The sequence below is a fragment of the Sus scrofa genome, chromosome 2, assembly GCF_054392235.1.
Source record: "Sus scrofa isolate SSC_HxYL_T2T_F1_AM1 chromosome 2, Sscrofa_HxYL_maternal_Yorkshire_Landrace_v2.0, whole genome shotgun sequence".
In the NCBI taxonomy this organism is placed as follows: Eukaryota; Metazoa; Chordata; class Mammalia; order Artiodactyla; family Suidae; genus Sus; species Sus scrofa.
This window is the reverse complement of record NC_139384.1, coordinates 50,981,537-50,996,402: the sequence shown is the minus strand read 5'-3', so window position 1 is coordinate 50,996,402 and position 14,866 is coordinate 50,981,537. Positions and strand designations below refer to the sequence as shown.

The 14,866-nt window shown below is 45.5% G+C and overlaps 1 protein-coding gene across 4 annotated transcripts in view; it reads right to left on the bottom strand.

The window, feature by feature from the left end:
- GALNT18 (polypeptide N-acetylgalactosaminyltransferase 18) overlaps window positions 1-13,485 on the bottom strand; it is a 488,883-nt gene extending 475,398 nt beyond the window's left edge. For all 4 annotated transcript variants that reach the window (XR_014837270.1, XR_014837271.1, XM_085012065.1 and 1 more), the window contains exon 1: window positions 12,814-13,485. Coding sequence is in view for 2 of the 4 variants with exons in the window: in XM_085012065.1 (XP_084868191.1) it covers window positions 12,814-13,048 (235 nt within the window). In the remaining 2 variants the exon portion in view is untranslated. The remainder of the gene's footprint in view (window positions 1-12,813) is intronic.
- Window positions 13,486-14,866: the final 1,381 nt, after the last annotated feature.

Sequence of the window (14,866 nt, the reverse complement as noted above, 5' to 3'; positions counted from 1 at the left end):
GTGCATTCCTGACATGGTTGCCACCCACTGCAAGGCCAAGTGGGTTTTACAAAACAAAAACTGCTCTGCAAATGGAGGCAGGTCCCCAAGCCAGCAGGCTTAGAATTTCAGAGCAATGATCAAATCACACTGAGACACTCCAGATGTCTCAGCTGAAAAGCTGTCACCAGCATTAGGTTGGGCTTCCTTCTAACCTCACTTCTGACCATCTTGGGCTGGACTTAACTGAAGAAGTTCTAACACACACATCATGTCTAATTGCACTGAACCAGGGTTCAAGGCTGATAATCTATGTGTTATAACCAGAAAATATATTCCTGACTACATGTTCTATGCCTGTATTTTCTATTTCCAGAGGGAAAGACAGGGAGAAAGGAAAGAGGGAGAGCAAGAAGATTGAAAGAAAGAATGCCTTCCCCGTCCCCATGCGATACACAGGGTGGGGCACTGTTCTGTATCTCATTTAAACAGCTCCTCATTTAATTTAATTTCAGCTCATTTAATCAGCACAACAAGCCTATAGGGTTTAAGAAGCAGTCGTCCTCAGGTTTGGGAAACTGAGGCATGGGGAAGTGAAGAGACTTGCCCAAGGTCAGTCAGTCTCTAAACAGCAGCTCTGATTGAAAGCCCCGTCTTCCTGCACAAACTTTTCACCACGCCCAGTGAGACTCGGGTTTTCCTCTGCAGCGTAACTGTTGGTTTGACTTAATACCTGAACTTGCTCTCTTCTAATCCTCTCTAGTCCACTCCTCTAAATCCTCCTCATTCTTCAAAGATGTGTCATTAAGTCCCAGTTCCTCCACGAAATCTGTTCTGATGGCGCATTCTTCCAGAATTCAGTGTTAACCCTCATGAAACGTCATGAGTTAGCCTGCAAAAGATCCTCAGCTGGTTCTTATGTTGCCTTCCCAGCCTGATGCTGTTTTTCAAAGAAAAGGACTGTTGGAGAGACAGGCCTGGACCCTCTCTCACACTTCCAGAGCTGTCCATCTCCATCAGCTCCTGGCCCAGGCAACCTCCTGAATCTCCATGGAGGGACCCTGAAAACACAGTCACTAGGTAACCCACCCCAGGACCTGGCTACTCTTATGAATCCTTCTTCCAGTCTCATCTGCAACCTTTCTGCTAAGAGAAAGGGGTGATCCCGCATCACTGAAGCAGAAAACAAGAAGGTCCCTAGACCCTTACTAAGGGGCGTAAGAGAGGTAACTTACTAACTGCATCAGCTTGGACAAGTTAACTACAGTCACTGAGGCTTGATTTCCACATCTGTAAAATGGGGTGACACCATCCCATGGGATTGCCTACAAAGTTAAAATAAGGTGACACATGTAAAGCATCTATCACATGATAGGTGCTCAACAAATATTCATTCTCTTCTCCTTCTGATTTGTTCTCCAGACAAATTCAGACCTATTTCTACAACCCTTCCTCACTGGTTCTTTTGTCTAATTTTGGAGTCACTGATAAAACTCTCTTTTATCATTTTCCACTGGATTTCCTTCTAATATAAATCCTCAGGTTCTAATAAATTTTTAGACTTGGAGGGTCTATGGCATAATTCCTTCCATGTTATATCCCCCCCTTATACTCTTTCAGAAAATGAAGCAAATCAGAGGATCAGTTTATCATTAAACTACGATTTATAAACAGAAGAAACCACAACATTAAAATCTCTCTTCTCCAAACCCCGTGAACTTAGAGGCAGGTTTAAAGCCTCACCCACACCCCCTCCCATTCCTCTGTGGCTCCTTTTCTCCCATCAGAGAAATATGATGATGATTAATTAGACAAAGCCTGATCTACTCATCAAAACCCTTTGAGGCAGGAATCACATAAACACCAAGCATCATAACTGCAATAAAGAGAAACCAAAAAACCCCTCTGCTCCGGAACCCTAGGCAGGCAAAGCTAAATAAATCTGAAACAGAAGATCAAAAAGGATCTTCCACATGGATTATAGAAAATGTCACCAACATAAACAGGAAGAGAGATTAGTTCAATAAAGGAATAAAGCCACATTTGTGGGCCTCAAATAAGATTTTTGCTTACTTTTAACTTTGCAGCATATAACTCATAGCGTTATTAATACAAACTCCTACTGTTTTGGGCAAATAAACAGCTGCTGCTGTTTTGTGCCCCAACCACTTTATTAGAGCTTTCCTTTACAGCAATTGTCTTTTCCTTTCCAAATCCTGAGAGGCCCAGACAGCCAAAAAAAACCAGACAGTACCAAGGCAGAACGAATGAAAAAGGAGAGAGAAGGCAGCCCATGTGGATAGGGAAAACAGGCAGGGGCCGCTGAGACCCTCACTGTCCTCTTTACATTTCTGGGACAAAGTCAATGCTCAAGAGCAGAGAGCAAAAGATACAGATGTGATGCAATCAAGAAGGGCTGTTTTTGCCATGATGCTACTAGGAGTTATCATTAAAGAGAATTTATCGACAGTTTTAAAAGAGGGAAAGTCTTAAGCAAACGAGATAAACTGGTCACCCCAGAAGCCACATGACTGCCAATGCACAGAAGAGCACTCAGCACTGGGCCTGGCACATTGTCAGTGCTCAAAAGTCACATAGGAAAATCTGAATGGGCTCTAGGCTGCAGCTAATGCATGCTCTGCTTTTCCTACAAGGCCAAGTTCCCAGGCAGCCCACAGTGATCCAAGAGAAAGGGCTAGCTCCCACCTCCACGGGCACCTTACTCCCCCTTTCAAGCAAGGCCTTCTCCCTCTGCGCCCCAACCTCAAAGTTTCTCTTACACAAGGATAGACCAAGCCACCTTTCTGACTCCCTCTTCTACCGGTCTCCCACTTGACCTGAGGCCTCTGAGCTCACACCTGAACACAATCCTGGATGAAATGATCTCCTAGTCCTCTCTCTGTGAGATCGTCATCTTTTCTCTTCTAGAGAGAGCACAGATGCTAAAGAAAGTTTCCCTTCTTGGCTCCACCATCTATCGGCTCCGTGACCTTGGGCAAACACTCCACGTTGCTGTGTCTCAGTGTTCTCACCTCTAAATTTCTCCCTCACTGTGTGGTAAAGATAAAAGGCAATCATGCATGGACAGCACCTAGCCCAGTCCCTGACACACAAGACTAGTTCTCTTCCTCTGTTCTTTCTGATACAAAACAGCTTCAATTCTTTACATGCCTGTTGCTCTTAAAATAAATCAAGGGTTTGGCTACGATTCTCATTTGGCATTTTTATAGCTTCAAATGTCTCCTTAGCTTTCTTACTCCTATATTCATTGACTCAAGCAGTTTTGGTACTGTGTGCCTAAGCCCTCGGATGTCACTAGCATGTCAATTAGCTCACATGTCAAACCCTGTCCTGCCCAGGTCCCTGAATTGCCTTCTCTCTTCCCTGGGATCTCAGTGGCCTTTAACTCTAAGTCCCCAGGGGGCAGAGATGAATGAGCAAGTCAGACTGCTAAAGCCAAAGCACCAGAGCTTGAGATGCAGCACCCAACCATCTCAATCAAGTGCTCCACTCTGAGTCTTCAACTCTGAATATGGGTGGAATGAACCCATTCACACCAATGAGTTGGCCTAAGTTTCCTCTTTGGGCGTCATTTTTCCATTGTTCTTATCTGTCCTGGGAGATGGGTGCTGATGCCACGTTTCTGAATCCCTCCTCAAACACTTTACTTTTGTGAGCTCATGAAGAACAATGAAAACAAACATAGCTCAACAAAGTACGTCTGCCTGCTTCAGTACCAATTTATTGATGCCATCATACAGGAAACCTTTCACTGTCTCATTGGGGCTGGACACTTAAGGCTGTCCATTGGCATCATTAATGGCAGCCTCATTTCCTAAAAGCAAACCTTCAACTGAAATTGAATGTTGGGCAGTGAAAGAGAACTACATCTCAGAAATGCATTCCCACTGACTGGGATGATCTGTCTTAGCATCATATTTTAATCCATAATCATGTAGCCAGAAAAAAAACTACCGACGCATTAGTGTTCATATAATCAGGAATCCTCTTGCTGAAAGCTCCAGTTGGCTACATTCAGCTGGGTCCATAAAAAGTACCTAGACCCACACAGAAGATTCCAGAACATCAACTGTTCTGAGTCACTGTCACAACATATTGTATGTTGGGACATTTATGTGGTAGTTTGTTATTAACAATAATTTTAAGTCCCAAAGCATACGAATGAGTCTAACTATCAGTTGAAGGAGTTTCAAGGTTATCACATTCTCTTGCATACTAATATGTTTTCTTGAGTAGGGAGAAAAAGAGATAGAGAATGAATGTAACATGTTGTTACATGCATTATCCTGGCCCGCCCTGGAGTATGTGCCCTGCATGTGAAGGCATGTGGGGAGAGGCAATGGCGGGGTTGCAGGGGGGCGGGGGGGAACATGGAGAACTCCTGTGCTCAAGCATTGCACTGTGCAATGGAGCTGACTCTGACCCCAAAGGCAAAATGAGATTGGATAAGATGACAACTGTAGGCATAATGGAATGATCAAATCTCTGCAGAATTCAAGCTGTTTCAGCCCTAGGGAGACTTTTAGGGCCAGCATAAAAAGCACAACCCAGCATTCATAGACTCTGGATCATCAACCAGCAGACCTAATCCCCTCCGCCCCTTGTTCTCTACCACAGTGCCTGTCTCACATTTATGGACTTCTGCCACTCCAGTTTCATGCTTTATCCTCTTTCTCCCAAAATCCCATCTTGGTGCCTTCTGGCTACACTGATGAATGTATATCACTCATGTTCAGCTTTGTGTTTCCCCCAAGGACTTCCGTGTGTTATCACCTCCAACTGGACTGCCTTCCTATATGCTTCGCCACAGATCAGCGTGTCTGTCCTCATCTCCAGAATAGAACCCAAGCAACAAAAAGGGCAACGATCCTATAGAGCCCCCCCAAACCCCAAATCAAGGCAATAACCCATGTAGCTTTCCAAGTTCAGCGAAGCTGGAAATCCTACAGGATGGTAATTAAGATGTTTCGGTAATCTTGTGTGTGTCTCTGAATCCCATAAACACCTTTGGAAAAACACAGACCAGCCAAACCCAAGTAACTGACCTTCAAGGCCCTCCCAAACCAGAAAACAGACTGTGGCTCTCCAACATTTCATTCTGAATTCTCCTTGAGATTCTACATCAACCTACTTATCAAGGGCAAATAACAATTTATGTCAAGTGAGTGGGAAAGAATGTGGAATTCATTTATTTTACAGCCTACACACTTCTGGATAAAAATGAAAATTCTTTGGCCATGGGAAAAAAAGTTGTATCCTTTGGCAAGGGTTTTTTACTCCGTGATGATGTGGTCCTGGGCTATTAATAAAGATAATTGGGCTCAACCTCTAAATCCTGCTATTGAACTCTCTCAAAATATCATTCACTGTTACTAATATAATTTCACGTGCCACAGTTCATTCCAAAGGACAAACAGCTTTACTGTTTAAATGATACCCTTTCCTCAAATAATCTCTGGCATTTAGCAAACGTCATGTCTTCTTTACAATCCTGCCAAGTCAGGGATCAGATGAGAAGGATACCAGTGAGCCAGTGAGTTCTTAGTGACAACCAAAAGCTATAGGGGACAAAAAAAGAAACAACTCCCAACTTCCAGGCCTAGGATTATTTTCTGATTTTTAGAATCATATATGATTTGCAATCGTGGTGAGCAGCCTACTGTTATTGACCTGATATACATTAATATGCACATAATATGCCTAATAAACTTTTAGAAAACAAAAAGCAGTTAATAATCCATCTCTCACATTGTTGGGATGATCGTGACTCAATGAAGTAAGACAATGGATTTAGAAATTAGTCACATAATGTAATACATTATTAATCATGGTATTCAGAAGGGTAAATAGATGTTACAAGAATACCACCTGGGAATTCAATTCCCTTTTAGATTTGTTTACTCTCTTGAATTCTTTATGCTACCATCATCCCTCACAAAAACCTAACCAGTCTGTTTCCTTTTCTCCCAAAACAGCCATTTTAAACGTTTTTGTAAAAGGAAGCAGAGCCCTTTTAAAAATAAAATGTTTTACATAATACCAAATATAAGATAGATGAAAAAGGAGGCATATTGGTTGCAGAGTTGGAGAGAGTAGATACAGGAGGGGTCCAGGAGACCTCACTTGACCCTTTTATTGCCCAAGTCCCAGATCAAAACTTCCAGAAGCCTGGGCTGCTGGGGACGAAGTTGGAAAATCACTGTCCCTTTAAGGCATCTGTGTAAAGCAAAATTATCATATAGAATATGGACACAGGCATAATGTGTAATTAGTTAATTAATGCTATATGGAAATAAGACCCATATCTAAAATATACAAACTGCAAAAACTGATATCCCAAGAGAAAAATGGGTAAAGGACACCAAAACGAGGTTAAAACAAACATAAAGCTGGGAGGAAGATACAAAGTTCTACATAATCAAAGGAGTACAAAGCAGAGACTAGAATATTTGACAGTAGTTACATTTCCCCAAAAAGAGTTGAAGAAGGATAACACCCAATGCTAGTCAGGTTTTGTGAAACAGGCACAAAACAATTGTTGGTGGCTGTGTAGAAAGACTTTCTTTCTGAAAAACAAACTTTCACAAAAATGCTCATATTCTTTGAATGAGTAGTAACCCCGCTTCTGGAAATACATTGTTAAAATTATTCAAAAGAAGATGAGGTGAAGATATTTATTTCTGCATTAATTATAACAGAAAGACAAATGTTCAGTTATAGGCAAGTGGTTAAATTAATAACGGTATATTGGGAGTTCTCTGGTGGTCTAGTGGTTAGGATTTGGTGCTTTTATTGCTGTGGCCCAGGTTCAGGCCCTGGTCTGGGAACTGAGATCCCACATTAAGCCACTGCACACAGCGGCCGGAAAAAAAAAAAAAAAAGGAATAATAGTATATTGGTGGTGGAATATTATGCAGTCACGAAAAATACAGGGAAAGTTCTCTTTTAAAATCCTCTACGGAGTTCATGTTGTGGCTTGGCAGAAACAAATCTAACTAGCATCCAAGAAGACACAGGTTTTATCCCTGGCCTCGTTCAGTGGGTTAAGGATCCGGCATTGCCATGAGTTGTGGTATAGGCCACAGACAAGGCTCAGATCTCACATTACTGTGGCTGTGGCATAGGCCAGCAGCTACAACTCTGATTCGACCCCCAGACTGGGAAACTCCATATGCTGGGGTGCAGCCCTAAAAAGACAAAAAATAAATAAATAAAATAAAATCTTCCACTTAATCACCTCTCCAGATTATGCACATTTTCATTCTGTGAGGAAAAAAAAAAAAAAAAAAGCCTAGGATGCCTTTGTCCCTCTGTGTCAGCTTCTCCCTCTCCATTCATATCTTATGCTAACAACTGAGTTATACGCCTACCAACAGTCCATTGTGTTTGTTTCCAAATGTGTTTAGACTCTTGATATTTGTCATTGTAACAGCATAATTTAATTACATGTTATATACACCAATGGCATATGACTGCTAAAAAGATGAGAGCTCTCATTTCCTTTCTTTTATTTTATTTATTTATTTACTTAGGCTGTACTCACAGCATATAGAAGTTCCCAGGCCAGGGATCAAACCCTCGCCATAGCAGTGACAACACTGGATCCTTAAACACTAGGCCACTAGGGAAAAGAGTTTCTGTTTCTAAGAAAATTAATTTAAAGCTTTGGAAAGATTTTATGAAGGTAGCCACATAATTAGCAGTCAATTTATACATGAACAAAATCACTGACCAGAAAAAAAGTCACAAAAATTTAGGCTACTACACCGCTTCATAAACATCTTCGAGTTCTCAATGAATGTTAAAGAAAACAGAACTAGAAATCAGACTTTATAAACAGCACCTTATGGGAGTGGTTCATGCAAGGAAGATGATCAGAAAGGCAATTAGCAGACCCTGCCTAAAGACAAAGCCTTGGACCTACATCAAAAAGCTGACAAATAAATGTACCTTTTGATAAATATTAAAGTAAAATATTTAATGCATATGTGTAATATTTTGTTTTATTCTCTTCTTTAACCAATGTTTTCAATAAACTAACTTAAATCCCAACTGTATTGAATAAGAGAGATTTAAAAACAAGTTCACTAGGGAGTTCCTGTCATGGTTCAGTGGTAATGAACCTGACTAGGATCCATGAGGACACAGGTTCGATCCCTGCTCTCTCTCAGTGGGTTAAGGATCTGGTGTTGCTGTGAGCTTCAGTGTAGGTTGCAAACATGGCTCAGATCCCATGTAGCAGCTGCAGCTCCAATTCAACCCCTAGTCTGGGAACTTTTGTATGCTGCGGTTGTGGCCCTAAAAAATAAAAACAAGTTCACTAGGACTTGGACCAGGAGTGTCTTGATTCACTACTGTATTCAAAGATACCTCCCCAGGGTGATACCTGGAGCATATTAGGTCTTCAATAACCAAGGAATAAAGCAATAACCTATGTAGAAAGCATGAAAAAAAAATGCTTCTAACAAAAAGCAAACTGAGGAAAGCAGAATATAAAATTGCACGTAAACTACAACGATGCCTTCATTTTTAAATATGGGGTGAGATGGACAAAGCTAGAAGGCAATGCCCCAGATGTAAAATAGCTGTGTGACATTAGAATGAATTACAGGCAATTTTATACACTTAAATATTTTCTTTAATACTGGCACATTCTTTCACAAATTAAAAAGATAGCAATCAAGGAAAAGAGAAGCTGTTTTGGTTTCTATTGGCTTTCACAGTAAGAAGTACATCTACATTTCCATTTCCCAAGCGCTCACACACTTCAGCCTCCCCTGTCAGCACTCTCTATTTAATCCTCCAGTCTTTCTCCTCCTAAGACCAAACCTGTACTACCATTTATTTTGTGTTTCCAATCCATAGGGATGCTATTTTTAAAATCTGGAATTATCCACCCTCTCGTTTACCATTTATCTGGTTAAAAAAAAATGATCAAAACTGCAATTTACATTCCCAAGAGATTCCCAAACAGCATCTAATTAAATCATTCAATCAGAAAACAAATTAAAATGAAATATCACTGCAACCCCCAAGAGGAAAATAAACTTTTCAGTCATGACTACAACGTAGCTCTAGGGTGATGCTCCAAAGCCTCTTCTAATTGCAAGTCCTATGGAACATCCAGCAGAACATTTTGTGACATTTGCAGCTTCTGGGACAACTTTCCTTCCAAAGCAAAGAGGAGCCTGTGCAAGGTTCCAAAGCGAAACATATTTGCTTGAAAATGAAAATGCTTTTATTAATGACTAACCAGCACTCTGGGCATCCACACTGTGTATTCATTCATTCATCCACTTGACCATCCAACACGTACTCTCTGAAGAATGTACAGGAACTGTCCTGGGTGTTCCACAAACACTTCTTAACTAAATGTAACCTCTGTCTCTCAGCATGAGACAAAACAAATCCTGGAACTTCTTGAGTTTAACTATGGAAGAGTCTCCAAGTGGAAAGACCATGAATCCATCATCCCTTGGGCATCCTCTGGAGTCTCTCATTCGGACATCCACTGCCACCATCAAATGATGCTGGGAGAGAACTGCTGCCCCAGTGGCCCACTGGCCCTCTTAAAGGACAATATAGTATGTGGTTAAGAACACAGATTCTGGGAGTTCCCTCCATGGCTCAGTGGTTAATGAACCTGACTAGCATCCATGAGGATGCAGTTTCAATCCCTGACCCTGCACAGTGGGTTAAGGATCCAGCGTTGCCATGAGCTGCAGTATAGGTAGCAGACGCAGCTCGGATCTGGCATTGCTGTGCCTCTGGTATAGCCTGGCAGCTGTAGCTCTGATTAGACCCCTAGCCAGGGAACTTCCATATGCCAAGGGTGTGGCCCTAAAAAAGCCAAAAAAAAAAAACCCACAGATTATAAAGCCACATTTGGTAGATTTAAATTCCTGCAATACCACCTACACACCTACAAATGGTGTGACCTTAGACAAATCATACAACCTCTTCATCTGTAAAATGGAGCTAGTATGACCAACCTCACTGGACCTCACTGGGGATGAAGATTAAATAAGTCGATATACACAAAGCACTATGAATAGTGCCTGGCATGTAGCAGGTGCTATACAATCTTTAGATACTATTATTACTATCTTTTATTCTCCTTCAGCTCAGTGGAGTAAAGTGGATTGCTCAAAAGGCATTACTAACTAGAGGAAAGTTGGCAGTAGACTGCACATAAACAGCCCATATCATCAAGGATGAGATTCTGATCTTTTTCTTTCTCACCCTCTGCCTTCAGAGAGCTGCACTTGGCCAGTCCCAAACATTGCAGGCCCCTTATCAAAATTAGGTAAATCTCTAAATATATTTATTTATGTATTTATTGTCTTTTTTAGGGCTGCACCCTTAGGACATGGAGGTTCCCAGGCTAGGGGGTCTAATCGGAGCCATAGCTTGCCGGCCTACACCACAACCACAGCAAGGCCAGATCCGAGCTGCATCTGTGACCTACACCACAGCTCATGTCAATGCTGGATCCCCAACCCACTGAGCGAGGCCAGGGATCGAACCCACAACCTCATGGTTCCCAGTCAGATTCATTTCTGCTGCACCACAACAGGAACGCCTCTAACTTTATTTTAAATGCCCCTAAAGACTAGCTCCAGGATGGCTCTAGCACCACTGCAGGAGCTGTCACTGGTCATGGCTACAGCAACATGGCACAACAAGCCAAGTACCCTTTGCCCTCCCCCTGCCTCAGGTCTAGTCTTTCCCAAGTTATTTACCCTTCCCCATCCTGCTGGGGATTATGGCTTCCATCTTTCCATCCTGAGAGTCTGGTCGTTCCTGAATACCCACAAAACTCGTAATATAGTCATTGCATATACACAAGAGAGCTGAACCAACACATGTCTTAAGGGTATTGCTCCCTCTTTTTTTCCCCACCTCTCTCAATTTTTTTCAGGTATATATTTGAAAGTTCCAAACAAGGCACAGCTATAAGGTTTCCAGGGAGCAAAAGCAGAAAGGGCCCTTTCCACTTCCACATTGCCTTCATTTTCATGCAGAGCCTTATAAATCATGTGACATGGTCTACATTCAACATGATAGAGGCGGACCCTGGGATGAGCTCACGGGTTAATAATGTCTCCTCACTGCTTTCCAAAGTAGTACCCTGCTCATCTCCTCCCCAACCAGACTAGAAAGCACAAGAGAATTATTTTCCAGGAACATAAACACACACACACTCACACGATTTGTGAATGAAAATCTCTTAAAACCTGAAAGCTAATTGGAAACGTCAAAGTAAGGTATGGCCTGTGTATCCCTGGGAATATTCTGAATCACCCTGGAGCACACATTGTACTTCTACTGCTGAATAATTGCCAGTCCAGACCTATGGATGGAAAAGGACAAGTTAAGAAACATAGTAACAGGCACCAGTAGATAAACTGGTTTTCCAAGCAAGCCCAGTGGCAGGTTTGAGAGGCAGTGGCAGGTATGAAAGAGAAGCTGTGGATAAATGGTCCCCTCTTCTGGGGAAGTGTCAGAACCATGAACTTGAAGTCATCAGTCAGTCAGGAAGCACCATGAATATGTACACCTCTCGGGCACTGACCCAAACCTCCCCCTGGAAGGAACTATTCTGCACACTTGGAGAAACACAGCAAATATGGAGAGAGCAGCTGTCCCCACCCTGGCAAGGACAGTAGTTGCAAGGGTTGGATCCCGACACCCACAAGTAAACAAAAGAGAGTGCTCCTGGGCAAGAAATATTCAACTAGATACATGCCAAGTTCTGCCCGGTGCTGGAACCAGAGCCTGGTGGGCCTGCCAGGTTTACAAGTGAACTAGGCTCAGCTGACCCTGCCCTGCACTTAAGAAGCTCACACGCCTGGTAGAAAACAGTGAGAGCAGTGGCAAAAAAAGAGAGAGAGAAATGTGAATGTGAGAGATGGACTTGTTTGTGCACACCCAGCACCAGTGCCAGCAATGCCCAGAGCTCTCTGTCTCTGAGGAGAGCCCTCTGTACCCCATTTTCCCCTTGGCTCCAGCCATGGTCTGGAGCAATCAGCCAACTCAGTCTTAGGCACCAGACATACTCCCCACAGGTCTGGGAGTGGAGCTACCAGGGGGACTGGCTTTCACCCACAGCCCAGACAGTTTTCCTGGTACTGGGCAGAAGCGCCACCTCAGTGGACAGAGCTCCAGGCTCCCAAGCTTCTTTCTGCTGCCAGCACCTGCTTCTGAAGAAGGTCTTGGACCCACGGTCTATGGTGGAGGTGAAGACCACGGCTCAGGTTCAAGGCAGCACTTCCAACCACCTATGTGCTGCTCATAGAGGGGCTGGGACTGGGGCTGTGCTGTCTTCCTAGCCCAGCTCATCTCGCAGCCTGTGCCTTCTAAATGCCAACAGTTAGGGTCGCTGGGGCATCTCATTGTGGGCCCTACAGCGCCTGAGCTGAATTGCCCAGGCACTCCCTTGTATACACACCAACATTCACAAGTACTCACACTCGAGCTGGACCTGTGTGTGATCCCAAGAGCCCTCGAGCAACGAGCCGACAGTCACACGCACACTGGGACACGTGCGCAGCGCGCCCCCACACCGCCAATGAGCTGCACACACCCGCGCGTGGAGCCCCGCGCACACACGTGTGCCCTGGAGAAGCGCACACGGCCGCAGTCACTGAGGGTCCCACACTCAGGCAAGAGAGTACACGTAGCCCCCCAGGCGTCTGCGGCCTCAGAGGCCAGCAGTCGCTCCATAGATGATCACCAGCCCCAGCGCACCCCGTGCGTTGCTGGGCACTCCCTAGCCCCTTGGGCTGCCCAAGTTTCCCGGGGCGCCCGTACCTTGGATATGCTGCTTGATGACATTCTCCAGGTGATCCAGGCGTTCAATAATCTTCAGGGTGTCCCCTTTGTCTTCCTCCAGCTTCTTATCGGGCGCCGGCTCCTGCCCCCGCACATACACGCTGGCGATGTAGTTGGTGACCCAGCCCACGTAGAGCAGACATATGATGTTGGTCATGCCGCTCAGGATCACGCAAGTGGACACCAAAGTTTTGGTCTTCCTGGTGCACACCATTCTGGGCTCCCTCCTCCATATAGAGCTCCCGGGGACTCCTCCTCTCCGCGCACCCCGGGCTCCCCCGCGCTCACACCCCCTAGCACGTCCGGGGCCACAGGGCGCCCCAGCACCTGAGTCTCCAAAGCCTGACGTTCTCCAAAGCCCGGACCTCTGGCGGTGGAGCCGCCGTGCCCAAGTTTGGAGCTCTCGCCGCTGGCCACCGGGAGACAGAGCTTGACAAAGGAATGAGGTGGGTTCTTTTTTTTTTTTTCTTCCAAATTGAAAATCTCCGAGCCTTTCTAGCAGCGGTCACGGGTAGTCGGCAGCCGCGCGCCCTGATACGCGCGTCTGGGAAACTTTGCCACAGCCTATGTCCGTGGCCGCTCTGCTTCCCATAGCCGGGCGCGGACTGCCTCGGCGGTCCGACCAGCCCGCGCTGCTAGAAGGACGGCGGTGGCAGCAGCTACCGCGGGGAAAGCAGCGGAGCTCAGCGGCTCGGCCCCTGCCGAGCGACAGGCGCCGCCACCAATCGCGCTCCGGTTCGGGAGAGGGGCCGGGGCTGGGCGGTCGAGGACCAACGGGGAGGGCGCGGGGGGCGGAGTCCGGTCCCCGGGCCCCACCTGCTGGCCGCCCCTGGCTCCCGCCCTCCAGGGACGCTCCTAAGCCTCCACCCTTGCGCGCGCTGGCAGCCCCAGACCTGAGGCTCCCGGAGATCGCACGCCACCAGTCCCAGCCCTAGGTCGGCAGATTCCACCTCTGGGGTGGGGGTGGGTTTCCACCTCTTGCTCTTGCGCAGAACCTCCAGTCTTCTGGAGGTCGCTTGGCTCCGCTCGGCTCAGCTCCCTTCACCCGACTCCGCTACCGGGCTTCCCGCGTTGGTTCCACCAGCCGCTCCTCAATCCTTTTTCTGGTTGCCGGGATGCAGAGAGGCCAGGGAAGCGTGAGCCAGATTGCCTGTCCTGTCTTGCCCTTTGTCGGGCCTCGCAGGCGTCCACTACTTCCTTAGCCTCACTTCGACCTCCACCCTGTCAGCTGTCTTCCTGGATGTTTCCAGACCCAGCAACCGTCAAAGGAGCCAACCCTCTTAGGAATCTCCTAAGGGATTCTGGGCCACCACCACCACCACCCCCTGGAAGATTTTTGCCCCTAGCTAGATTTTTTTAAGTCTAGCTCTCAGGACAAACGGTGTCTTGCAGTTGCCATTTATGTGGGACCAGGCTCATCCCAGTGCATAAGGGGATCCTGCACAGAAATATCCCTGGTGGGATTAAGCTCTCTGTGAACTGTAAATTCTTACATGCTGTCTGTGATTGATGTCATGGGGGAGGCAGCTGTGCCTGACAGCAGAGGGGCATAGCTGGACTCCAGTGACTGACACTAATTTGTTATTAGAGCAAATACTTATTTATATTATCGCTTTCTGCTGAACACTCACTTCTTCTCAGAACCTGAGTCAAATTCTTTCAAAGGAAGACTTTTTAAAACACAGATTTCCATCCTCTTCTCCATCTGTGGGGTGCATTTTTCTGTTCTTAAGAGTGTCAGTTTATGTGCCAGCACCCCAACCAGCTGTGGCCCTGGTACTCAAGGTGGTTCCCTCAAGTGATGTCTTCTGGATTCAAAGAACTGGCCTCGCAAAAGAGAACACATAACCAATGAAGGGCCACCTTATGGCCATCAGCCAGGGGCTCTTTAAATGGTGCTTTGCTTACAATAACTCCGCTCAAATTCTCTGAATACAGACACCAATAGGGATCTTTCATCCAGGACTGAAACTTGTCTCTCCCTTCTTCTCTGGAAGTATAATCAGATCACAAATGGAGGGTCTGGACTTTC